At 42.5% G+C, this 26,732-nt stretch overlaps 3 protein-coding genes across 3 annotated transcripts in view; 1 reads left to right on the top strand and 2 right to left on the bottom strand.

The window, feature by feature from the left end:
* Positions 1-570: 570 nt before the first annotated feature.
* MGARP (mitochondria localized glutamic acid rich protein) lies at positions 571-20,619 on the bottom strand. The gene is made up of 5 exons (XM_066318136.1): positions 20,498-20,619; positions 18,911-19,017; positions 17,740-17,842; positions 13,268-13,549; positions 571-839 (listed from the first exon to the last, which is right to left on the bottom strand). The coding sequence occupies exons 1-5, from the start codon at positions 20,580-20,582 to the stop codon at positions 640-642; spliced, it is 777 nt and encodes a 258-aa protein (XP_066174233.1). The 5' UTR covers positions 20,583-20,619; the 3' UTR covers positions 571-639.
* A 1,900-nt stretch (positions 20,620-22,519) lies between these two features.
* Positions 22,520-24,348, bottom strand: NDUFC1 (NADH:ubiquinone oxidoreductase subunit C1). The gene is made up of 3 exons (XM_066318135.1): positions 24,205-24,348; positions 23,447-23,550; positions 22,520-22,603 (listed from the first exon to the last, which is right to left on the bottom strand). Exons 1-3 carry the CDS (start codon positions 24,266-24,268, stop codon positions 22,520-22,522), a joined length of 252 nt encoding a protein of 83 aa, XP_066174232.1. The 5' UTR covers positions 24,269-24,348.
* A 264-nt stretch (positions 24,349-24,612) lies between these two features.
* The window catches only part of NAA15 (N-alpha-acetyltransferase 15, NatA auxiliary subunit), a 35,823-nt gene continuing 33,703 nt past the window's right edge, over positions 24,613-26,732 (top strand). The window contains 1 exon segment of the mRNA XM_066318133.1: positions 24,613-24,915. Within this exon segment, the coding sequence (XP_066174230.1) occupies positions 24,862-24,915 (54 nt within the window). The 5' untranslated portion in view covers positions 24,613-24,861.

Here is a 26,732-nt window from a genome sequence, read left to right as displayed (position 1 = left end):
TATTTATTCAATGACAAATAGTCAAATAAGCTGTTTCCCTTAGTCCAAAGAATCCTTGGACTAAAGGGATAGAATTCAAAAAGCTGTATTAGGTATGCAGGCATTTTTCCTTTTAGCTTTTTAATTCTAATTTTAAAGGTGTTTAGAGGCCAAACTTCTAAACTCCTGCTTAAAATCTCCATGCTGATGATTTTAACACACATTTTCCTTAGCATTCAATTACATCATTCAACTTCAGCAGCAATATGAGATTGTTCATAGTTGAATCAAAGCACTGTAAGCTTTATTCATACCACATGTGCTATATTATTCTTGACACCAATGCAATTTAAGAAAATTCTGTGTTTCAGATCAATCAATCAGATATTGAAAAAATGTGTTATATGCAGTACAAGGAGGATTTCTGATTCTTAATGAAGTTCACATCCAGCCACTTACTGAGCAGGGCACTAAGCATGGCTCCACACTGCCATGATCAAATTTAGCAACCTACTCATACTGCACTGCTCATCATTTCCAGCTGAGATTTTCTGCTAACCCTGTGATGCCAAACACAGCCATGGGCATGGGCAGCCACACTGCATCACTTGAGTTGTGCATGCTCCTGCAGATGGATCAGTGCACACAGCCACCAGCACTTCACAGACACAAACATTTCAGACCCAGCTGGACTCTTGCACCCTCTGAAGTTTGCCACAACTCCTCAGCATCAGTGTCTTGGCTCTCTGAGTCTGTGTCTGAAATCTCTTGAGCTGCTGAGGCTACTCCTTCCTTGTCACTGTCCAAGTTTTCCTCATGGGCAGAAGAAGCTGCAACATCCAAGACTTTACTCACCGTTTCTATGAATCAAATTAGAAAGATAATTGCCTTCTCTTTCCATTCACCATCATAAATGAGAGTGAGCAGTCAAGGCTCACAAAGCATGCAGTACCTGCCCAACATATATGCTTGAAAAAGCTGAAGACAAAAGAATCTATCAGATGATTAAATTTTATCATGCAAATAAAACTTTGCAAATGGAATTCCAGGGAAAGTCTGTCTCTTTCCAACCCTGGGGCAGAAACTTATAAACTGTAGCTATTTTCATGTATTTAGACATAGGCAAATATTCTCTAATGTAGATATTATCCCTTGTAGATACTGTTGCTTTGTTTTCTGATTTCTGTCAAATTCACAGGACATTACATCTACACTCCACATAACCTTGGAAAGACATCATAGGTAGTTTTAATGTAAAAACATTCTAGCATCAGGCTGAAGATTCAGGCTGCAATTCCAAGATTGCCAACTAGCCATTTTTCAATACTCCTTTAAGCATAAAGCAATCTGTCTCTATAAAAAGCCTGCATTAGGTAATATTTACTAATAGAAAGTCTCTGTACACACTGCAGGAAGACTGAACACATCACCCAGCAGTTTTATGTCAAATTTTACTTGAGTAAATTCTCTCTTACCCTGTTCTAACCTTCCTGTCAGAGGTCTCCATCATCACACTCTTTAACTGCTTAGGAGATTTGTCTCTGACTTTCTTGTTTCATCCTATACTAAGCTACATGGATATTAAACACAGCTAAGTAAACAGCTTCTTAAGAAGTTCAATAAATGCAGCAAATAGGACTTTTATAGAGCTAGCATCTCATACCTTTCCCCAAATATCACCTTGCAGCTACTTAAATATAGCACATTCTGAACATCAGTTATTTACTTTTCAGAATGCTTTCTGGGTTTTGAAGAAGCAACAGAAAAATAAATGATCGGGAAATGGCACTTTTGCCTTTCCTGGGAAGAGCTATGCAATAGTACATTCGAAATTTGGAACTTTGGATATTTTACAGCAAGCAATACTTGATGTAATGCCATATATTTGCCATGGTAACAAGCTGCTCGGTTTCAGTTTGTAACATCAAACATTCAGCTTATATTACAAAAAATTCTGTCTCTGGCTGACAATACTTAATTTTTTTTTTCATGTGAGTGTTTTAATTTCTTTTGCACTAAGAAGAGTAGATCTAGAGGGAGGCAACTAGAGAGAGCAACATGGTCTTTTCTGCTTTTTAACAAAACCTCTTTTCCTTTGGATGGGAATTGTGTTTATTTGCCATCTACATGAATACCTGCTTTGAAACCAGATATTAACCACTGGTACTGAAAAAATTGCCTCTGGTCTGAATTATTCTTTATGGCTATCAGAAATCCTCCCAAGGTGCTAATCCATATCTCTGTGGAGTAGCTGTCACTGCCTAAAATACCAAGGGTCTTATGGCAGGCATTGCATTTCAAAAACTTTTATCTGTAGACAAAATCATGGGCATATTACATTTATACACAAATTGCCCTTGGTTAGGGCACAAATCTTCAGCTGGTGCTTGTATTCAAGTGGCTTTCCCATCCCTTCCTTGAGCACATGTGGCTGGAGTTCTGTAGGAGTTCCCTTCCTGGTGGCACAGGTCTTTTGGAAAAGAGAAAGGTGGCAGTAGCTGGTGGTCCCAGTGCACATGGCTCATGTGAGTCATAAGTCACTATCCTTCAGGCCTTATCTCTAGCAAAGTCTGATGAGGACTATCTTGGCATTGGTTCTTTGTCACACTGCATACTGTCCAAGTGTCTTCTAGTGTTTTAGGCACCATGAAATCAGGAAACAGTCTCCAACCTCCTGATGGCTGCCCTGAGCATTCAGTTGACACCAGAACAAATCTCAGCCTATTTTTGGGTGGTTTGTCTTGGAGAAAACACTCCATATTCCATTCACAAGACCAACACATTTTTTTCTCTGTCCAAGGGACTTGCTGGGGTCCCAGGGCAAAGCCAGATGAATGATGCCCTGACAAGATGAGCATGAACCCCCTGCATATCTCAGACTGGGGACTGTCATGTGGGTCCTTCTGCAAGAGGAACGTACTGCCTGAGTCCCTCACATCCTCCCCTACCGATCAGCTGGCAGCACAAAGCCCTACAAAGTTTAGGCATTTCTCCTTTGTGTTTCCCTGGATGTTAAATTTAACCCTAGTGCTATTCACACCCTCTGGGGCTTTTTTCTTTTTTCTTTTTTTTTAATCTGCATGCATTTCATATTTTGTGAATCCAGTTTAATCTCTTGCAGTTGGTCCATGTAAAATCCTGCAGCAACACCCTATTTCATACAAGATATTTTAATCTCTGCCTGGTACAATGGTGACTCATTTTCCATAATCCTTGGATGAAGGATTTTCTCTGTTCAACTGTTGCAAAGTTGTTAATAAGCCTGTCATTAACTCGGCATATAATAATGGATGTGACTGAAATCGCCGCTAACTTTTGTTAGTTCAGATACTAAAATATTAAACTTCTTTATTTTTTCAAAATAGTTGCAGAGGAGTTACAGTATCTTCACTGGTTCTGTGTTGTTTCCTGAATGATGATTAGTTTGAAAACTTGAAGCCCCTGCATTTCTTCATGCAGTGATGATTATGATCCATTTTGTCTATTTTTGCCAGATTTCTTAAGATTTCTACAGGCTGTAACTGAACAAAATAATCTTTTTAAACAAAATAACACAAAATAATCTGAATTGTACAAATGCTTCTCTGCAATGAGGACACATGGTATTTAATATTATGCTTTCCACTGAATGCCCAGCTGCTTTATTATCCTTGTAGAACAATACCACTCCAGCTCCTTAACATCTTTACCAAAACACCCACTTGCAGCATTCCTGCCAAATGGATCTCAGTCAAGTGATAATTCCATCCTGACCCATACAAAAAAGCCTGCCAAAAATTATTTAGTTTCCCTTCATGTCCACAAATGTGGGGTTCATTGGGCTCTTTCTTAATTCTCTGGGGGAATTAAATTATCTCTGGGGGAAACTTCCCTCTGCACACACATATCCTTCATCAAAAGCCCTGGAGTTAAATGGCTTCATAATTTTCCTGCTTCATTTGGTGTGTTGTGCTTCCTCCCATCCTAGCTGGATATATTACTCTACAGAACATACATATTACTCTATACAGAAGGTATACTTCACAGTTTCATACAAGGTATTATATTGGTGGCAAAAATCTCAGCCCCTGTGTATATTATTACCTTTTGTCTTTTTTCTGAAAAGTTGATCATTTTTCTTAAGTTTTTTCACTGGTTATTTGTTAACTTTCAGTTTCCTTCTGGGATAAGTAGCTGCATCCCAGTATTGCCGGCCACAGCTTCCTTCAGTTTTGCCAGGAATTTATATATACACCATAGCACTTACAGGTCTGAATTAGGAGCTTAACTTCGCTGTGATTTCAACAAAAGACAATATAAAAGAACTTCAAGCCTCAGAGGAATCAAACTAATCACATTTACTAACTGTAGCCGAGGGGCTTTGCATATTGCATCAACAGCTGTTGCCAAAGCACTCAGAAGGATTTGGACACACCAGGGATTTTGAGGGCAAGCATCCCTAAGGTTAGCTAGAGCCACAAAATCCATCCACTGCACAGCCCTCAGTGTGTCACATCTGCAATATCCACTGCTGATGTGCAACAGGGAATCCCAACCAAAATACTTCCTGCTCCTGCCCAGGATAGCTACAGGCTGTCCTTAGCTCCTCTGCTCTAGGAGATAACCATTTGGAGGAGAAATGCATCCTCTCAAATTGCACTTGCACGAACAGAACATGACTGGGCAACATTACACATGCACCTAATTCAATAGCAAACCATTTCTGTTGTGGAAACACATCTGGCTTGAGTTGAATAAATACAGAAAAGGAAATTGATTTTACAGACAAAAGAAAATAGTGGATTTGTTAGTGGATTTGTTTTGAGAGCTTGTGTTTGCTTTCTTCTTTTTTTTTTTTTTTTTTTTTTTTTTTTTTTAATAAGGCAGCAGATTTAGGAGGCTGCAATAGCTTATTAGCACGATATCCAACATTTCACCTAGAAATATAATTTTTATGAAACCATCCCTATCATTTCAGTGAAAAAAAGCACCCATCAAATCCTGGTTCCTGTGTAAAGTAGTAATTCCTGCAGTCTTTAAAGACAATTTTTTCAAGTGCTGACCTTGCAGCCCTGAGAAGGGGGGCAGAACTGTACACTTCCGTGCACTTACAGTAGCAAACAGTCCAAATGCAGGGTGATTCTGCATGCTCATGATGGTCAGTTTGAATGGTGTGAATATTTGTGAGCTCAGCATTCCCCCAGCAGAACAGAGTGGCAAGATAAGCAGGGGCTTGTGTGCCCTGTGTGACTGACTCATCTTTGCTGCAGCTGATAATAAAAAAAATAACATGCCCAGATTGACTTTCTCCTGCTAATAAAAAAGGAAACCCCATGCATGTGCATTGACTTCCAGAACCCAGATCCTACTGCTTGCATAGCCCCAAAGCCTTCAAGCTTTTGAAACAAGATTTCCAGCTTTTCTGGAGCAGTTTTTATGCAGAATCAGCCTAAAGATTCTTTGTCTGGGATGTAAAGCTCCAGTGCAAGATTTGGCCAGCTCACACTGGCTGTCATGTCCTACCAGCTAGTAGAAAACATGCTGTAAGATGACCTTGAAGCAAGGAGGTGGAAGAGGTAAAAACTAATAGGTATATTATATTTTTTAATCTTACTGGATTTTAAGCTTCTACCTTGTATTTTTAAGTGGTTTTCTAAGTATGTTTTCCTTATTTACAATAGAGATGAAGAAGACAGCTGTTCCAGATTTTAAAATGAAAGCTGTATTCAGTCTTTTTCTTGCTTGGGGAGAGGTGGGGATTCCTTCCAGCAGGACAGAAGTTTTATAACAAGACCATACAAGATAACCCCAGCCTGCTCAGGAGTACAGCCTGTATTTCTCCCCTCAGTTTTGCATTTCCTTACCAATACATTTAAAACTAACGTATTTTGATTCTAATCCTAATTCTTTGGTTCATTTGAAAGTGATCTTTCCAGTTAGAAACAACAACAACAACAATTTAAACAGGCACTGGTATCCTGCCATTTTAAAAGATCTTTAAAAATACACTTTTCTGAGTGAGTCAGTTTACTTAAAGCAGTATCCTTCGTATGATGATTTTTTTTTTCTAGGCAGTCAAGATGAAGCTGGTATCTGTAATGCCAAACACCAGGTTCAATTACTTTAAAAGTATTCTTTGCAGAAGAATTTGGTTTTATAAAGCTAAAATAATACAAGCTAGCCAGCATCATACAAATGGAATCCCCCTGGAGCACACAAACCAAAGCTGGACTACAAAACAAGGCTTTGATATTTCAAGCTGCCTATAACATAACCAGTGTCAAACAAATTCCTAAGGCAGAGAGGAGGGGGGAATCAAATTTAATTGTGAAATTAGAAGCAGCGTTTTATTTACAGTCTTTTAGACACTATCTTATATTAGAATGTGATGCTTTTGTTCACAGAAAGCTTCCTCAGTCAGGTCCATTGGAGGTCTCAGGATGTCCCCTGAAATGTTAAGATAAGCAGAGCAAAATATTCCCAGTTCCTTTTCATAGTTTAAAGACTTGCCAATGGAAAACTGGCAGTGGAGTAGAATTTACTTTTAAAAAGTCAAAGTCTGTCACTTTTAGAAAGTAATTCAAGAATTTGTTTGAGAAAATCTGCAAAATAGAGCACAAGAATCAGAGGTACTTGGATCACTTAGATCTAATCCAGGGGAGAAGACAGCAGAAGTAGCAAGAAACTGTGATTTCCTTTAAGAGCAACTTCACGTCTTTCCCTAAGGTTGATGGAACCTAAGGTAACATCAGCGTTAGGGAAAATAAAAAGGGAAATTGTTCCAAATCCTGAGGTGGTGATGACAGCTAAGGTCCCCTTCCATGCTTTCATCAGAAGCCACCTGTCACCCCAGGCATGGCTTGAGTTTCACATCTCCTCCCTCTGTTCATGGGGGCTCAAACCACATTAACAGGAACAGGAAATAATAATCACTGAGGCAGTTTGGGACTGAACAGGCAAAGCTGTGAAGCTGTCCCTGTAAAAAGTGTTTCAGGTGCCACTGGCCAGGAAGCTCCAGGTTGCTCAGCATGGAGGGCTTGCAGATACCCACCAGGAACATCCCATCACCAGGAATGGCACTCAGGACCATCTGAAATGCTCTTTCTCTCTCTCCTCTCTCTGGCATTTTATTCAGTGAACATTTAGGATTCCAACCAGCTAGAGCAAGTTTCCTAACTTACTGCTTGGGAAGGAAAAACACTTAACACCTCAACATTTGGCTTAAAAATGCAAAAAGATACCAGGTGATTGACCACAGACTAATGCCTCTCTGCAACACTGTGAAATCAGCACTTGAGCTCCACACAGGAAAAAAAATTAACTTTTTAGTTCCAAACAGAGTCAAGGAAATAACAATTACTTAGAAAAGCACTGATCATTTTTCACTCTGATCATTGCTATCCTTGAATGCACAGGATAGGAACTAGTGGCTGGGAACTGATGAATTGTTTGTGGAACTGCCCTGGCCTGATTGTGCTGTTTACTGGGACACAACACGAAGGCAGCCTCAGCCTCAGCCCTCCCTCACCAGAGCCCATGGGCATCAGGAGTTCAGTCCCTCTGGCATTCCAGCTATGCCACAGGATGAACACAAACCAAAGGCTCAGAGCCCAAGGATGAAAAAAGGAAAGCTGGGATTTCTAATAAACCTTCCACTATACAAATACGGTATCTTTTCCTTTTTGCAAGCCATCCACAAGCACATAAATCCACAATCCAGATAAAAATCCATGAGGAGAATCTAAACCATGGCATTCTGAAGCACATTATTAAGAATAAAAGTTTTCATCACTCCATACAGAAAGAGAAACATGTTCAATCAGCCAAGCACATCACAGGTTGTTTGTGCCTGATGTAGGTCACCAGATCTCAAGAAAAGCCTCATTAGTTCATACTAATGACCAGAAGACTCCCTTGCAGAGAGTTTATTCTACAAACAGTGATCTAAAAAAGATTCAGAGATGCCTATAATAGTCACAATAAAAGCATAACAGTGCATGCCACATTAATCCAGAACAGTTTATAATGTCTCATAAAACTTCAAGAATACTGGTTTATGTTCTGTGGCACGCAATTGTAGCAGTGAGAAGCAACTCACCTTGTTTGTTTGTTTTAAACATAGAACAGTCTTCAGCTACTGATTAGATCACAAGGAAACTAGCACAAGTTAATATAAACCACGTGTATGAAAACACTCTAATAATTTGATGTATTAAATCCTTCAGGAGTTCTAAAAAAATTTCTAGTTAAGACATTTTCTTTAACATTCCTCATAAAAAAGTAATGCATCAAGTTTTATCTGCTTACATGGTTTTTAAAGGAGAAAAGTTGTTGTTTGAAAAGATGTTTTTCTCTGCTATAAGAAACTTTGCCCAAAGATTAATATCAAAATCCCTATCCTTTCCATTCTGGTTTGAACTGCCACCACAAGAAAACAGCAAGAGGTGCCTGTTGCCATCTTTTCTCCAAAGCAGGAGACTAACAGTATTCCTGTGGTTGTTGTGTTTACAGGAAAATTGCAAACACAGGTAATACTATGTACAGTAAATCAAATATTAACAGATTTTGTTGTCCAGAGTGAGTTGTTGCTTTCCAATTTAAATACATACAGTTACTTAAGGGTTCTTCTTAAGTCTTGATAATGAGCTATTAATACTAGTAAAGGCAGTACATCTATTTTCTCCTTAATAATGACGTTCATTTAGGCATTATTATTCACTGTATGTCCTTCTACTAGCTTTAGTGGTTTTTTTGGTTGTTTGTTTTTTGTGTTGTTTGGTTTTGTTTGTTTGTTTGTTTTTGGTTTTTTTTTCTGAGAAGCTACTTGCTCCCTTGTTCTAGAATAGACAAATAGGAAGATTGTTCTTTAAGGCAGTTCTGCTCCACTTATTTGTTTGCACTCTTAGCTGGGAATTTCTAGGGGATTTTTTCACTTTACCAAAATCTTCCTCCCTTAGCCCAGTGCATGCTGTAAAATTCTCTTTTTGGCTAAGCTGATCAAAACTGAACAGTCTCTCCATGTACCAGATGGGGTCTTAAGACGCTCACAACTTCTACAGATTTTTTTCAAAATATTGTTCACTTTCTTCCTACAAAGATTTTCCAGTTATGCTATGATGACTCATGTAAAACTGATTTTTATGAAGGAAAAACGGAAGAAGAAGAGACTAGTGGCCAGTGTATGGTGATCAGGGAGATATAAGTGCAGTAGTTCAAGAGATAGATAAAAGAAAATTATAAATGTGAAACAGAAATACCCAACAGAAGTTCCATATATATATATATATTTCCCCCATAAGATAATATTTACCTAATACAACTTCTTAGGACCTAATTTAGCTAGATCAATCTATCATAACCAGTAAAGAGGAAAAAGTCCTCACTCTGCCATCTCACACAAACAGATCCCTAGAAGGATGCGTCTGTTCCACTGAGCAACATCATTCTGAAAGCCTCTGAATAAGTAGGAGCAATTGCAAACCCCCCTGAGGACTCCTCAGTCATTTTCTCAGTACTAACAGAGTCAGCACACCCAGAATTTGGTAACTCACCAAGCCAAGCCAGCATGCACTGATCCTATCGGGTGCTTTTGTCTGCTTGGCATCACTGGGTGATGGGGTCAGCAAAAGTCCTGTCCTGAAAGCAGCAACCCCTGCCCAGAGTTTCTCTAGGCTGCAGACAACTGGCATTGCAGTGTGTTTGAAGCTGAGCATGGAAAACACTGGCACATTCACACACTAATCCTCCCCAAAGCCAGTCACTCACTCAAATGGCCTTGGAAATAACAAACAGAGAAGAGACCGTGCCCTTCAATACTTTCAAAATTAGAAAAAAAGCCCTAGAGAAGTCAGGAAGAAGCCTGGAAAAGCACACTTTTGGGCTAATTGCTTCTGTTCTTTCAGGTGATAAGGCCAAAACCTCAAGCCTCGATACCAGAGTTGGAGAATAGTTTATGGTGGCAACCCAAACAGCAGAAGCCACAGTTGCAACAACCTGCCCTAATCCAAATAGCAGTTGCCAATCTGTGAATTTTACAGCATTTGGTTTGTCTGAAGAAACACTAATTTATGGTCCCAGACACAGTGTACACTAGAAGGAGAACAACAGGAATTTGACCAGTATCAGGCAATAACGAAGAGGGACAGCTCAAACAATAAAAAGGTAGAGAAAAGTGGAACTTAGAGGAAGTTAAAACCTTGGAAACAGAGTAACAGTGTTCAGTACTTATTTTGGTAACAGTATTTCACAGAATTCCAATACCAGCAGTGGATTGTAAATTGCTCAACCTAATTAAGTATTAAACATCCACCTCCGAGGCTGAGTTGTTTGGCTGATTTTTTGTTTGATATTTGTTTTTGTTTGGGGGGGGAGGGGGGAAGAAATCCCATGTATAATCATACATTTACATTATCTGTATATAGGAGCAGGAGACAAGCATCCCTTCATAGATTGCACTTCCAAATATCAGAGAAAGCCTTACAGATTAAAAGAAACAATGGCATTTGAAAAAGCAGAGATTCACTGGTAATAGTAAAAATACTTACACCTTCATATGCAGAAGTATCACCAAGTTGCCAACAAAACTAGTAAAAGCTACTTAAATACATACTTTCTTCCAAAGTTCTGAAAGAAAAATCTTTCTCTACCTCGGTAAAAGTAGAGCTATGCTATTTTTTTCTCCAAATGGAGACAACATGAATGATAAAGATGGTTAAATCCAAAACTGCGAGTTATATCCAGAAGGGTTTTAATTAGAATTTTATTAAAAAACAATAGCAGTTGGCTGCAAGTAGTCACTGAACAAAATAGTACAGAGAGAGTAGAGAACTTTTGAAACAAACCCCCATCTTCTCATGAGCATGATGCCAATGGAAACTAGTTTTTACATAGCTTAGAGGAAAGGGATGCTGGTCTAGGCCTGTGTGTCAGATCATGTGCTGCTGGTGGCCTTCCTGCCTGCAGTCAGGAGCTAGGAAGAACTGCTCTGGGGGCTGTGCTGTTCTTCTGCAGGCAGCACCAGGATGAGGAAAGCTGGACAAGGGAGCAGGGAGTGCTGAGGAGCAGGAGCCTGTCCAGCCTGCCAGGCCAGGACTTTGGTTACACTGGGTGTAACCTCATGTGAACCGCAGCGAGGTCCCCAGGGTTCCCCACCCTGGGCACACGTGTCACCAGCAGCTGCTCACAGCAACCTGCACTGGGACCAGTGGCACAGGACAGCTCTGCTCAGGGGCAAGTTGTAACATCCCAGGAGCACCCAAGAGACCAGGCAAGGAGAACACTCCCTTGCCTCAATTTCTTGACAATTTTACATCCCAAAGGTTTGTTTCGGCTAGTTTTACCACCCAGCCAATAACCACTGCAGCAAGGTTTGGTAGAGGGCACCTGGGATGACCCTCAGACCCCCTTACAACTTTCAGTCTGGTTCTAGTGCTGTTTTCTTCAGTAACTATGTTGCCAGAGATGCTAGATCTGAGAAATCAGAAATTTCTAAACAGCTCCTCCACTTCCAGATAGCACCAGCAAGAACTAACAGCTCCAAGCATATTTCTTCTTATCCAATAGTGATCACTCAGTGTGTGACATCAACATGCCCAGAATGAGATCCTCAGACTTAATCACAGAATCATCAGAGAATGATTTGGGTTGGAAGAGACCTTAAAGACCATCTTGTTCCAACCCCTTGCCATGGGCAGGGACACCTTCCACTAGACCAGATTGTTCAGAGCCCCAAGCCACCTGGCCTTGGAATGGAGCATCCACAGCTGCTCTAGGAAACTCTTCCAATGGCTTACCACTCTCACAGGAAAGAATTTTTTCCTAATATTTAATCAATTTATGCACCATGTTTCTCAGGGAAGATCCTAGCTTCCCTTTCTCAGGGAAGAGCCTCTTTAACAAAATGGCAGAAATACTTACCATACAGAAGATCTTACCTTATCCAGCAATTAACAGTTACTCATAGATAAGCATTGTTAAAGGAATACACAACCACTTCCAGACACGAGCAAGTGCTTATGAAATGAAAGTGAAATTTTGCAATTGCTCTGTAGAGCAAGAAATGCTGCAAGACATTTTTAAACATATCTCTCAATGGCTCTAATTCACCAAATTTAACATACAAGACTACTTTTCTAAATGAAGTGGTCTAAATATTCCATAGAAATGCAAATTTTTAGGGCTGTAGGTATTTTAACTACTACCTTATAAATATTTCTATATGTAAGCAGTAATAATCATTACCAAAGTACTTCTACTTTCTATAAACTGTATTACAGCAGATCAGACTAAGTATTGCTTCAAAATGTTATTTATAATAGATTGTTTCAGAGACAAGCACAGGAACTATTCACATTTGAATTAAAATTGCATTCATACCTAGAACTTTCGTAAAACTGAGCAATTAGAAGTGCTGCACTATTTCTCAAGTTTATTTGTTAAAAAGGCAATAAAGATGCATCCATTTCTCATCAGAGTCACCAAGGAAAAAAGTGAAAACAATTCCAAATTTGCTAACACCTTTGACTGTACTATGACAAATGTCCATAAATTAGCACTCAAAATAATTTTCATCTCAGTTTGATCTCTGTTTTAGACATATCCTTTCAAGATGAGTGGTAAAAAAAAATTAAAAATCTGCCGAATTAAATTATAATCCTATATCTTGTGCATTTTATGGATAGTTCTGCATTTGTATTCTTGCAATTTTTTAAAAAAGCACAATAAACTAAATAATTCAAACACCCTGACAGTTCAAAATACTGAATGTTTTGCCACTTATCAATTTCAGTGTTTAACAACAATTTGATGTTTTATTGTGTTGTAGAAATCTAGCCTAATATGTCCCTAAATTTGACACCATGACAGCATTTTCTTTGTTATGCAAGATCCTGTTTAAGTTACATTGACAGAAGAGACGTAATTATTCAGTGTCAGTATCTGTGGAATGGCTAGTGAACTAAAGTGTTTAGATTCCTTAACAAACCCTTAAAAACTAGATCACTGAAGCAACTGTTTAACTGACCACTTTATGTGCTCAACTTAATATCTTAAGAAATAGGATGGGGTAGTAAAACAAACATTTGACTTGTTTTAGACAGTAACTCTGGTGCCAGAGGCAGGATGCTTTCAGAGACACTGATTTAATAAACTTAATTCCCTTATGCTAATATGTCATGTTCATGCCTGAATTAAGTTTTCACTGCAGGACAAACTCCCTTAGGAACACTGATGCTCATTCTTAATGTTCTGTAAGAGGCAGAGCTTTAGAACCCACAACACACACACTCAAAAACCACATTCATCAGTTAACCTTGAACTGCAGCAGCTTCTGAATCAGCAGGCAGATCCAAATTGGCAGCAGCTTCTGAATTAGTGGCAGCTTCCTGCTCTGCTTCCTCCACAGCATGGGAAACCTCTGGAGCCAGTAAGTCATCCTCCCCTGCAGCTTCTGGGGGTACCCCAGCACTCTCATCCCGTGCTGTGGGTCCAGCACTCTCATCCTGTGCTGCAGGTTCAACAGCAGCTCCTGCATCAGCCTCTTCCTTGGCCTTCTCTGCTTCAGTGACTTCAGCCGTCTCTTCTCCATCACCTTCTAAGGATTTATTCAATACAATAAAGAGAGTAAAATGCATGCATGCAAGAAAAAATTCACCAACTATTTTTTTTTATCATCATCCTCATTTAAAGTGGGAAGCTAAGGTTTGGGATCAGAATTGATAAAAAATAAAAAGGATCAATAATTAATCCCTCATAGTGTCTAATGTGGCATCAGAAAACTATGTGTACAAGATGAGGAAACCATACTCTTAATTACTGAGTTTCATAACATCTTTCAGTGGGATAAGAAAAGAAACTGTGGCTTAGAGCAAGTGTTGGGGGTGCAGGGAAGGATAACAAGGGAATTTGCCAAGTGTTGCTTCAAACCACTTTGCTGAAAGGGCCAGTGATGGTACACACATGGGTGCCAGAAGGAGCATAATTCCATGGGATTACCACATGGGGAAAAAGACATTTGGTCTTCTATAAGTAAGAAAATAACTTGCTAATTTTAAGTGGTCAGAGCTCACTTTCTTACATGAGACATGACCACTTCTGACTATTTTCTTTTTACATCTCACAACTCCCTTTTAAAGACTCATTTACACCACCGTGGGTCCGACTCCTTAGCACCTGAAAAACAGTGTTTCCCAGTCATGCATCACTTCAAATTCAGCTGAGACAAGCTAACAGCACAAAGCAACAAAGATGCTCAACCACCATGCAAACATGCACTAACATCAGGTTCATAAAGGAAAAGTTATAAACCAACTGTTCATCACAGGTTCACCACTAGAATCAACTCATCACGAGAAAAAAATAGAACTGGAAATAAAGTTTGTAATACAGTGTAAAATACGTGAGAATTGGGAAAAAAAAAAGAGCTTAAAGAGACATAGTCAGAGTTTGTTTGATTCTTTTGTATATGTTTAAAAACTAAACAGATCAATTTTATTTCTTGGTCATCTTATGCCAGTGGAAGCCTATCCTTTTGTGTTCAGGTTTCAAGACAAGTCCATTTATTGCTCAGTAAAAATCAAAACTTTGCATTACGCAACCTGATCATGTCCCTTTAAGAAAACACTTTAAAAACCACCAAAAACTAAATTCACCACACAAAGAACAGGCTAACAGCCAAGCTCAGCATTCAGTACTCTTTATTGGATAGTCAAATATAGAGTGCATTAATTCAGAACAGCCAGCTTCTCCACCTCAGATCTGCCTTCTACAAAGCAGATTCAGTAATAAGCTCAATATGGTTTGGCCTTGCAAACATAGGTAGCTCTTTTAAAGTCTCACACGAATGGAGCTTTACAAGAGAAGGTATAAAAGTCATCCCAAGGTAGGCTGCAATGTACTCAATGGTGAACGACTGTCCTTTGTTTGTATTTAACTTCCTCAGGTTTGCAAAGAGATTTCCCTTGTGTCTGGAAAGTGTAAAAGCATAGAGATTAGAAAGTCTGGAAAGTGTAAAAGCAGAGTATAGATTAGAAAGATTGAATCAGCTTGTGACAAGTTTAAAAGAAAAGTCATAGCTAAAAAAGAAGGAAATCAGGAACAAGCTTAAAGGTCACAAACAACAAATGGAAGACAAAACTCAGTGTTCACTAAATAAGCAAGTAGAACACCCTGCAAGCCAAAAAACATCATTTTACATCTCAAATGATGTCCAGATTTTCTACTGCTACTTTGAGTCAGGCTTCTTCCAGAGGCTTTTAAAATCCCTCCCTTATCTGAGAGTAGCTTTCAGTTAAAAAAAAGGCACAGAAAGTTTGCTATCAGAACTCTTTCTAAATGTCTGTTACCATTAATTAAAATAACATTAAATATAATTTCAATCCTCTAATAAACAAAGAACCCTGGAATGATTGTTTCTCTTGTTTGGACAGACTTGTTCACTAAGTACTGTTTTCTGTAATAGACATTTGGGTTCAGGCACAAGGGGAGAATCTTCCCCAACATGAGAAACCACAAAAATCCTATCAAATGAATCTCTGATCAGCTGCTCCCCAGTGTTAAGTTCTTCCACCTATAAAGTTCTTTTACCATAGGCAGCAAATACTCCATGAACGTGCTGCTTGGCATACTGCTTTCTATCCATCACTTCTTATGGTTACCAGCTCTGTTTTAGAGCTTATTTTCAGCTTGATTTATTGTGCCCCTAAAAAAATATCAGAACACTTTGAGAACAGATTTTTTAACTGCTCTTATCAACAATGCTTACTGTGAAAAAGTGTAAGGACTGACTCTAAAGAATGCACAGGGAAAGAAATTGCAATGGCACTTCTGGGAAAAGCAATACTATGCTAGTACTGTGACAAGATAAACACAAAAATATGATTATGCCGGAACGGGAGAAAAAGGAGAGGAAGAGGGGTGTTAATTCTTTTGAGAATGCACACAGAGGATTCTGTAGGAAAAGTAAGAACAGAACTGATGCTCATTCTTAATGTTCTGTTCTTTTGGGTGTACACAGCTGGGAATGAGGAAGGGTTTTAAAAAGGAGCTGATTCAATGGTGGATTTGTACTATGAATTGGAACTAGCTGCTCAGAAGTCCAACTAAAATCTCTGGGTTGAGCATTGAGTCAGAAGTCAAATATCGAAAATCACATAGGAAACAAGTTTCAACTGTATTCACTGAACGGCCTTACAAACATGTTGGGCTTCTTACTATCAATAAAAAGGGAGGCGGCAATCATCTGCCACTGGTTGTGACATTTCTGTGACTCATTAAGCAGCACAAAGCAGCAGATGATGGGGCGTCTGGAGAGTACCCAAGATCAGCTGCTGAGCGCTCAGTACTGTGGGTATTTCACTCCAACACGTGGGTAGGCCAGGGCCAAAACTCAGTACCTTGCAGAAGTGCACCTTAAGAGAAAAGAGGGAATACACTGACATCACTAGGAACATGTTGGAAGGTTTGCTTAATGCTTCCCTGATCTCCCAGCTCTGGCAGTCAGAATGTAATAAGGGTAATCCTCACTTCTGCCCTGAACAGCAGGACACCAGGTCCCTAGGAGAGATCTACTTTGGTCCTGGTTACATTTCTTATTTTAGGGACAATGAAGGATTGCAAATCATGGCTGAATTCTCAGCAACAGTTATTTAAACAATAGCATTTTAAAAATACACTGTGTTCAGCTGCTTTCTTTTTTGGAAATTAAGGTATGTGACTACTTTAGATCTTAAGATCTGTAATTTTACAGTTCTGAAAGTATGAAACTAAAGTATGTTTTGTGGAAGTTCAAGGCTAGCGATTTTTAAAGAAATAATTATAGAGGCAGACAACTTAAACCATGTTCTCACACTGAAAACAAAATGTAAACTCAAGATACTTTATTCAAATCTATTCTGTGTGTGCATGGAAATATACTCAATTAATTCCCTAGATGTCAACATTAAAAAAAAAAAAAAAAAAGGAAGAGCTTCAAGTGCTCTGGCTTCAATACTTTATTTATTTTTTAAATAACAACCAAATAAAAAAAATATAAGGAAATTTTGTAATTGCTCAAGAATTTTTCTTAATTGCTTTTCCTGGCAAGGCCACGCTTGCCAAAATTCTACCTTTTTCATTAATGCTGCAACACTAATTGATGTAGACAGGGACAACATTCCATTACAAGTATTTGAGCTAACACGGTCTAATTATTCAAGCATGAAGAGCTAAGGAAGGATTTGCTATACATTTTGGTAACACCTGCATTTCATTTAAACCCAAATTAGAAAAGACAAAAATCAAAGTTGTAGGAAAAAAAAAATTGATCCAAGTTCAAACAATTTTTTTTTTAATGTAGGGTTTTTTCTCTATTGAACTGTAGTTCCTGATGGCATGTGGCCTGAAGCCAACCTGTTGACTGAGAAAAAGATATTATCTTTTCCCCCCCACTGAAAACAAAAGAACAAAACTGATTTTGACAGCATTACGTGTTCAGTCAAGTTTCATTAAGCTTCCAGCAAATCAAATACCCATTATACCATTAATAGTATTCACACATCAACTCTTTCCATCCAAAGAGACTCCACAGGTGGATCAAACACCAGATTCACTGCCTGAGCATTAAGGCCACTACCAAAATTTGTGCTGCAGCAGCAGCTTTGTAACAGAACACTGCACAACCACCTTTGTCTTCACTCCCACTCACACAGTTCAGACTTGGACAGTGCTAAAGCCTGATTAGACAATCCAGAAATCTGTTCCAAATCCTCATGTACCCGGGGAACAAGAGAGAAGAGCTTAACTCACCCTTTCTTGACCAAGGATTGCTTTTCCACTCCTCAGCTCTCTCATGAAGAGTATTTGTATGTTCAGTAAACTTGCTGCGGGATGAACTGACTACTCTGTAGGCCTGGAAGGGAATTAGACCTGAATTTACAGCTACATCCCTACAAATACACCAAACACAAAGGGGGCTCAGGGAGAGAAGGGACTTTAAGCAAGTGCTACTGCCCATCTTAAAATGCATATAAAATTTATCCTAAGCAAGGTTAAAAAAAATTAACAGTCTGCTATACTAATATATTGACATATTTCATATTTCTCTGTTGTTAGAAAGCAAATACAATATACCATGCAGCTTTTGAAGTGCTGCAGCGTTCCAGGAATTAAAAACAGTGTTTTAAAAGATAATTACATTAAGATTATTATTTTTGTAATGTGGTAAAAACATGACAGCAAGAGAACATGTTATTCATCCAGAAATGCAATCATACATGTTTGATATTTTGAACAAATAGCTACTTACCACTCAAGAGGTTTACTCTGTGGGACAGGGAAATTTGTACCTCTCTGGAGTGTGCTAGTCACTATCTCAGATCTTGGGGGAGAGGGGTAGAAGTAAGCTATAAAACGGAGGATTTAGGCATGTGAAGCACAGGATCAGATATATTTAGAAGCAGGGAAGAGAATGGTTACTGAAAAGCTTTAAAAAAGCAGATGCTTGCAAAATTTTAACATGCTTTCTTGAAGTAATTAATGTTCTTGTCTTCTTTTTTTGTGCTCAATCTAAACAAGGTTCATTTCTTCCGTTTGCAGCTTCAGAGAACTTATTTCACATCTGCCTTGCCCACTTTGAGATATTGCTAATTATAATTTCTGGTTGACAAGACAAGGCAAGGGGTTAGAGACAGGTGCCTTACTCCATCTTTGGACACATTCATTTCACAGGGTTTTAATATGCTTTCCACTAAGAACAACCCAGCAATACATATCAAAGTAACAATAAAACAGACAAGCAATAGCTTTCAGCTTTCAGCTTCACTAAATTCTCTTAAGCTGATTTTTAAGTTAGGCTGCACTTAGCTAAATGCTACAACATCTACCTTCATTGATGCTTTGCATCTTGACCATATTCTTTAACACACTTTATACCATGCCAGCTCAGAAAGCACAACCAGCTCCATCCCCAAACACTTACATAAAATAAACCACCAAAAGCAGCAACACCAGCAAGGAGATAGATGATCATGCTGTCTCCCGAGGAGCCAGGAACTCTCCCAGATGACATCTGGCGAGATGGAGGCACTACAAAAACCATGAGGTAAATTGATGTAAAGTGCTGCTAAAATATGATCACAAAAAAAGAATGATGGAGTCTGAACTCTCTATGGGAAACAATGATTCCAAAAGGTTATAAAACAGAGAGTTACAGCTTATTGATGTATCCTATGACTGAGTCACACAGGGTGTGGGGCTCAACTGAATAAGGTCTATGGCTGAGCTCTACCTAAGAGGTGTTTTTCTGTGAACTACATTGTCTGCCATCAGCTTCCAAGTACTGAGCACAGCCTATATAGACTAAGGAATGTTTAAAAAAAAAAAGGAATGTAAAATAGTTCCTGACTAAGGTAGGTAAAATAATTAATCTGTCCTTATTCCTTATGATCAGCAGAAGTAACGAATTCTTTCTCCAAGTTAAAAACAGGGAAATTTTAAAAAAGCTTTCTCGTTTGAATTCATGTTTTTTAACTCTCAGACTGCTGATACCTTGATACATACCCTTCACCACATGAATTGGCCAACAGGGCAGAGAGGCAGGATTACACAATTTTTTACCTGATTGGGTACATACTAATTCTAACAGCAGTCCTACCCATTCATTTGTTACAAATTGATTCCTACTACACTCTTGTATTCTTATGTACGTCTCGAAAAGAGACCCATGAAAAACACACGCAATTCTCTTGGTCAACAAAGCTTTCTGCTGAGTTTTGTGACTTGATCACAGATGAGAAACGTTTTATTGAAAAAGTGGAAAATGAAATAAAAATATACGAAAATGAAAAATAAAACGGCTCTGAGGATTCCAATTGACAGCTGCAAAAATAATCACAATGTCAAAACATTGCCATCGTCTGCCGGATTATCTTTAGCATCATCTGTCTCATGACACACTTCTCAGACTCCTCTCCAATAGCCCAGCATCCTAATGGATTTGCGTACATCTATATTTTCGTTCGGCAGCAGTGTGCCCTTAACCCTCTCCCCTCGGGCTGCCAGCTATAGCAGGACAGTGGTCAGCAAGCTGCCATCGCCCAACACGGCTGGCAGACTTTTTTCTTTTTTTTTTATTTTTGGCCACTGGTTACACAACCCGCGATGCGCCAAAAGCCATGGATGGTGGTGGCACACCGGCTCCGCTCCCGTTCCCTCCCGGGGCCGGCAGCCCTCCCGGGGGATACGGATCCCGCCGTTTTACACGGGAGGGGAGGCAGCAGCGCCCACCGCGCTGCCTTGGGGCGGGGTAGGGGTTCCCGGGCCGGCTCGGCTGCGCAGCGGGTCGCGGCAGGTCTGCAGCAGCCGGTGCCGGAGCGCAGGATGACGGAGCAGCCGTGCCCAGCTCCCGCCCGTCCCCGCCGCACCGGGCTCGCCCCCGCCCGCCACCTCCGCGCGTCCCCTCCGCCGCTGCCGCCCGGCCCGCGCCCTCTCACGCCGCCCCGGGGATGTGTGCCCGGCCCCGGGGATGTGTGCCCGGCCCCGGGAACGTGCGCCCGGCCCCGCGTACCGCGCTGCTTGAGGCGGCTGGCGGCGGCCGGAGCCCTGCTCAGGCGGCAGGCCAGCGCCTGCGAGGCGGCCCGGCACAGGGACATGGTGGCGGAGCGGCAGAACGGAGCCCGCTCCCGGCTGCTCGGCTGCGGCGGCGGACAGCGGTCCCGCCTCGGGCGCCGCGGGGGCGGGTCGGGCCGCAGCCCCGCCCCGCGCACCTGGACGCCGGTCCCGGCCCGGGCTGCCGCGGGGACGGCGGGGACGGAGCGGAGCCCCGGCGGCGGCCCCCGGGAGCGCAGCGCTCACTGCGCACTGCCCGGCGCTGCCGACACCGACCGGCCCCAAGGCAAGGACACGGCTACCGGCCTTGGGTACGGACTGCATCAACAGAGCCGGGAGTAACACGGACGGCGTCTACCACGGAGAGGGAAGACAGGGAGGAACTACACTTTTACTTAAAAAGGAATTTCTCCAGGAGACAAAAAAAAATGGAGAAATCAACTAAATCCACGGCGAAGGGCACTGAGGTTAAGCACGGTGCCGAAGGCGTGCGGCGCTGGCAGTGAACACTGGAAGAGAAGCGCTGCTCGGGGATCACGTTGACTGTCGCAGTCATGGGCGTCTCCGGGTCAGACCCGTGCCGCTAGCCTTGTCCTACCTACACTGTTAGGCAGTAGCCCCGATTCTCCTCCTTTCTCTATGCAGAGCTTCTTTGTCCCCTCAGTGATCAGCCAATGCCACATTCTGCCGCCTGCCGTTTTCCCCGCCTTTGTCCTTGGCTGACCTTGGTGCACGAAGAGGGGGCACAAGTGTTCAGCAGGCAGTGCTCACACCCAAGGACTGACAGGGGCTGTGCAATCTCACCACCGCGGGCACCTTTCAGCAATGGCCACTTCCCAAAACGCGCCCAGGAAAATACAGATCCTACTCTCAAATTTGCTCATTTGATAGATGTAGCGGTGAAAGTGACGGCAGAGCAAGAATACACTTCTGGAATATTTACTGAACTTCATCTGATGTTTAACTTTGTAATGTACCTTCCAGAACAGCAAAGACAGTTTTGAAAATAAGACTGATAAACTATGAAAGGGAAATGCCGCATAAAACAAGACCAGGAGAATGAAATGAACGGCAAAGAAAAGTAGTTTCAGGTTTCTTCTAGACTTTATAATTTATTTTTAATTATGCACACAAAATGTATGAACATACAAGTAATTAGATAACTTTTTCCTTCTTCTGTGCTCATTTTTTGTAGGACGAGGCCACATACACTTTGCCCTACAGTGCACATCTCCTTGTGACCACGCCATCAGCCTAAAAAAGGAGAGAAAAAATTATTAGCAGTAAGAAAAACAGATGTGATTAAAGTGGTCAGAAACATCTCACAACATCCTGCAATTTTATCTAGAGAGGAATGTTTATGGGGAAAAATAACCACAGCACCCCAAGTTTTTCTATGGTATAAGCAATTTTTTTCATGTGGCATTGCTCTGAGGCCATAATGCCCAAAGACTTCCTAGCTGGCAGAAACACAAATTAAGTTTTTTATACTGAAAACGGACAAAGACCACATACACACATTTTGCCCTTACAGTTCACATCTACAGGCATTGACTTACATCATTTTATGTGTCACATAGAAGTGAAACTGAGAGAAAACATACCCCATGATACATGTTAAAAATAAAAAAAAACAAGGTGAAAGATAAGCTATCATTAGTCACTCCTGTTTCCTTGCCACTGAGCCGTTTATAAAACATTCAATTCACAACCTTTATTTATTGTAGACACTGTAAGACGTGTTATTGTCTAAGAATATGCATGTTCAAAATAGAAAGTTGAGAAGGAACATGCACACAAGTGAACATATGAAAATACAGATAAGCCACCTTAAAGCTGGGAACGAGTTAAAAGAATAGTAAAAGCCAAAATGCAAAGTACTGAGGGAAAAAAGAATACAAGTCAGTTTAGTATCTTGAATGTCAAAGATCTTCAGAATTTGTGTTCAGCCAAGTCAAAAGCATTTGTGTGAGCACACTTACTATGAACATTCTGTACACTTATGTCCTCTTGCTTGTTTTCTTTTTTCATATTCCATTAGATCCTCATCATGCTGCTTGATAAGCTGTAAAAGAGCAGTGTATTGTAAACAGCTACACAATTCACAGCTGCATCCAGACAACAAAAAGAGTTCTACAGAATATAAAATACCTGTTACCAGAATGCAAACCAGTAGGGAACTGGGACCATCCAGAACAGAACATATGTAAATTATCAAGTGAAAATACTGTGGAAACAATGCCACACAGGACAAACATTTTCTCCTGACCAGATGGGGTCCCACTGCCGACTAATTCACCACCCCCAAAAAAGGGGAAAACTCCAAAGGGAATTTATCCCACTCTGAAAATACTGTCACCATGGGAGTGCTGCTTATCCTGCATGATTCTTCCTGAGGCTACTACACTCTGCTCGCTTTAGCAGCATAAAGTCTGTGAGTTTTCTGAAACAGAGAATTTCTTACATCTGCACTCAGCTCAGGAAAATGGGGTATTATCCATTGAAATCAGCTAAAACCAGCTTAACCAGCTGAAAAGTAAAAAGAGAACTGGTAGTCTGATAAACAAAACATTAGCTGGGCACATCTCTAGGTCTTCTTTCTTTTTGGAAAGACCATGGGGAAAATAATGGCAAAGCATTAATCCAACAGGCTTGAAGAATTAATTCTATTGCGGCTGTTTTAAGTTTGCAACAGAGAGGAGCTTAAAAAGGTGTTCATTTCTTAAAATAAGAGCACAATAAAGCTGGGAAAACATAAATAATGATCATAATAATGCTTCAATCTTTACACCTGCTACGACCATCCATTACTCCAATAAACTCAGTAGGTTGCACTCACTGCATTCATATTACTATTGTGATTTTTAAGGAATAGTGAAGTTCAACAAAACCAAATGAAAACACTTACAAAACCCCACACGGCAGCACTGGTGCCAAACGCCAAGCCAACTCCCAGCCAGTTTGGTTGGGCATTGTCCGCTTTTTTCGCAACAAATGCAGAACGGGTAAAAGCTAAAAAGGCACAAGATTACAAATGCATTAACATTTCTTAGGGTTAGACTACCAAGGAGTTACTGACATTCACGCAGCCAGGGGAAAAAACCAAACCATAACACAAATCCCAAACGAATGCAATGATGAAGTGGGCTCTATGACATTGTTATGGCCGTTCATAGGATCCCACACGCTCCCTGATCCGCGGGAGAGGGGACGGGGGACTGCCAACAACTCAGAAGCAGTGCTTTTTGCCCGTTCCCCACCTGCAACAACTATTCCCCCCCGCATCTTCTGCTCTGTAAGGATGCCACTCGCCGTGCCTTGCCCAAAGCCCCTGCCCCGGCCTTGCCCACCTCCCATTCGGGGCTAATCCAGTGCGCTCCGGGCACAGCTTTCCCGGGAAGGGCCGGCGGCCTGGAAGCAACACCGACTTAGAGCAAATAAAGAAAAGATGAAAAACGAACTAATGGGCTTCGATTAAAAATAGCAAAAGGAGAGAAGCTGCCGCCGAAGCTTCCCCTAACCCCGGAGGCGAACGGGCCCGCGGGGACGCCGCCGCCTGCACAGGCGGACGGGCTCCCGCGGCCCTCGGTCATTGGGCCGGGCTGGGTCGGGGCAAAGCCCACCAGCCTGCTCCGAACCGCCGCCGCCGCCGCCGCCGCCGCTCACCAAGGCGGGGTGGTGCTGCCGCCAGCAGCCCCCAGCGCCTCACCGCCCTCAGGCCCGCCGCCATCTTGTCGACCGGCCGCGGCTCCGCCCGCGGGGGTGGGACCACGCCGCCCCGCCCGTGCCCCGGCGACCGGGCGGGCGAGCTCCGCCGCGCAAGGCCCGGCGGGCGCTACGCAACCCCATGGCCCCCCGCCCTTCCCCGCCCGCCGCCGGCACCGAGCAGCGCCGCGGCCGCGCCGGAACCATCCCGGGCCGGCGGCGGCCCGGCGGAGGAGCCCGCACAATCGGCGGGGCGGGGCCGGCGCGGGGCCGCGGCGCATGCGCGAGGGCGCCGTGACCCGGCGGGGGAAGCGCGGCGGAGCCATTTTGGCGGCGGCTCGGCGGCCGCTCGGGACCACGTGAGCGCGCCCGGGGCTGGCGCGGGGAGCCCGGCGCGCGCGGCGGCCGGAGGGGCCGGGAAGCGCCGGGAAGGGCCGGGAGCGGCTGGGAAGGGCCGGGCCCGCGGCGGCGCGGGCGGCGGGAGCGGCCGTATTCCGGCGGGGAGGCTCACGGCGGCGGCGGCGGCCGAGCGGCGGGGACGGGACGTAGCCCGCCCGCCCGCCCACTCGCTCTCCTCCTCGGAACCCCTCGGCGGCGCCGGAGCCGGCGGCGGGGAGGATGCCGTCGGTGAGCCTGCCGCCCAAGGAGAACGCGCTCTTCAAGCGCATCCTGGTGAGTGGCGGGGCGGGAGGCCCGGGCTCGGCTGCGGGGAGCGGGTTGAGGAGGCCCCGGCTCGTAGCCCGGGCCGGCGGGGAGCGGGGCCCCGGCGCCGCGGCTCCTGAGGGCCGGGACGGGCCGGCCCCGCCGCCGCCTGCGCCCCGCGCCCCGTCCCGCCCGCCGGGGCTCCGCGGCTGCCCCGCTCCGGCTGCCGGCCGCCCTGAGGAGCCCGCGGCTCCGGGAAACAGCCCGCCGCCGCTTCATTCATCGCTCGCCGTCCTGCCCGACCACCCACCCTGGGCTCGCTTTATTGCTCTTATTATCTGCCTTTTATAACTCGTTGTTTTGCTGTAGACAATAACCGTGTTTGTTGGTCGGTGGGAAGGAAGATGGCTTTCGATGGAGGAAGTGGAGAAGGATGAAGGGTTTTGAAGTCTTTCCGAAGTTTAATATGCAGCCGACTCCTGTGGAAATTTGGCAATCGATTTTGCTGGGTGGCGGCTGGCGTATGGATGAGCACGTTCAGTGGAACTTAGGCAATAAGCCTGGTTTTCAGAGTGAGGTTAAGGTGATCTACAGCCCAAGTGCCAGCAAGGTGTACCCAATTCAGCTACATCGTAAGGAACTTGTTTCAGCCTTCATGTAGTGTTGCAGGAACCTTGTGTTTCTAAGGGCTCGGGCCGAATTGGAAATGTCTCAAGTTTGTTAGTGAGTAACTTCAGTGGATTTATTTAGAAGATTCTGTGTCTAGGTCAAGCTGTTTTCTCTCAGAAGTCAGTTTTGTCTAAGATTCTCTTGGTGTCTTTCAAAGAGACTTATGCTACTATTTTGAGGCCTTCCAAAGATCAGAAGTAAGATGAGTACTGCTGTTCTCTTGGAGCAACAGCATTCTTAAGGTTCTGTAGACTTCTGCCACTTATGTGGGAGTGATGTATAGTCTTCTGTCACTTCTGTTTCCGAAATATTTTATGAAAATTGAGCATGTAGAAGTAGAAAGCCCATGAGACATGCAATTTCAGGTAGGGTTAAAAAGTAAATATGATTAACTATAAATCTGATTCCTGCTTTGAAAGATTCAGTCTTGCTTCCGAGTTGGTATGACCTTGTACTGAGTATGTAGTTTTTGATGTGTTATAGGCTGGGAAAGATCTAACCTTGCTGCTCCATGATCCATGCTCCTTTACATTGAGGATGGTTTGTGTGATTACAGGGCACACTGAATCAAGGAGATTGTCTGTGTTTAAATCTGAGCGGATTTGGTTGGGTTTCTATTTCTTCCCCTTTTTTGTTGTTGTTGTTTTTTTCTTCTTCCTGTGCTCGGATGTGTCTGAGTGTTTGTGTGGAGGGCAGGAACAAACAAGAAATGAGAGTGTCTTTGGAGAAAGTGCTGGCTCAGCACCCTTGCATTCATAACTCGATTCGGATTAGAAAAGGTGTGCCCCAGTGCAAGCAGATTTCTTTACACTTTTTTTTTTAAACTGAAAAATCTTTAATAAAGTTTGAGATGTCTAGGTAGGCTAAAAGCTGTTTTGTCATTGTGATCTTTTCTTGTGTCTCATAGGGATGAGCTGGTGAGACAGAGGTGTAGTATTTAAGATTGTCTTGTTATGAGGTATCTTTATAACAAGTGGTGAATAGAAAAGGCTCAAAGCTGGTTTTCATCACTCTGAAAATGTTGCTAATTTTAACCACTTGTCTGCCTTATTACAGATAATGACTCTACTTCGTGGAGTTTGGATTATGTGTTTGTCCTGAGTTACTGAGACATCTTTTAGGAAGTCCGAAGTGCAGACCCTAAATGAAATTACTTCGCTTCTGCTGTGCCTTCACTG

The sequence above is a fragment of the Sylvia atricapilla genome, chromosome 4 (assembly GCF_009819655.1).
Source record: "Sylvia atricapilla isolate bSylAtr1 chromosome 4, bSylAtr1.pri, whole genome shotgun sequence".
Classification (NCBI taxonomy): domain Eukaryota; kingdom Metazoa; phylum Chordata; class Aves; order Passeriformes; family Sylviidae; genus Sylvia; species Sylvia atricapilla.
This window is presented reverse-complemented; position numbering and strand designations above follow the sequence as displayed.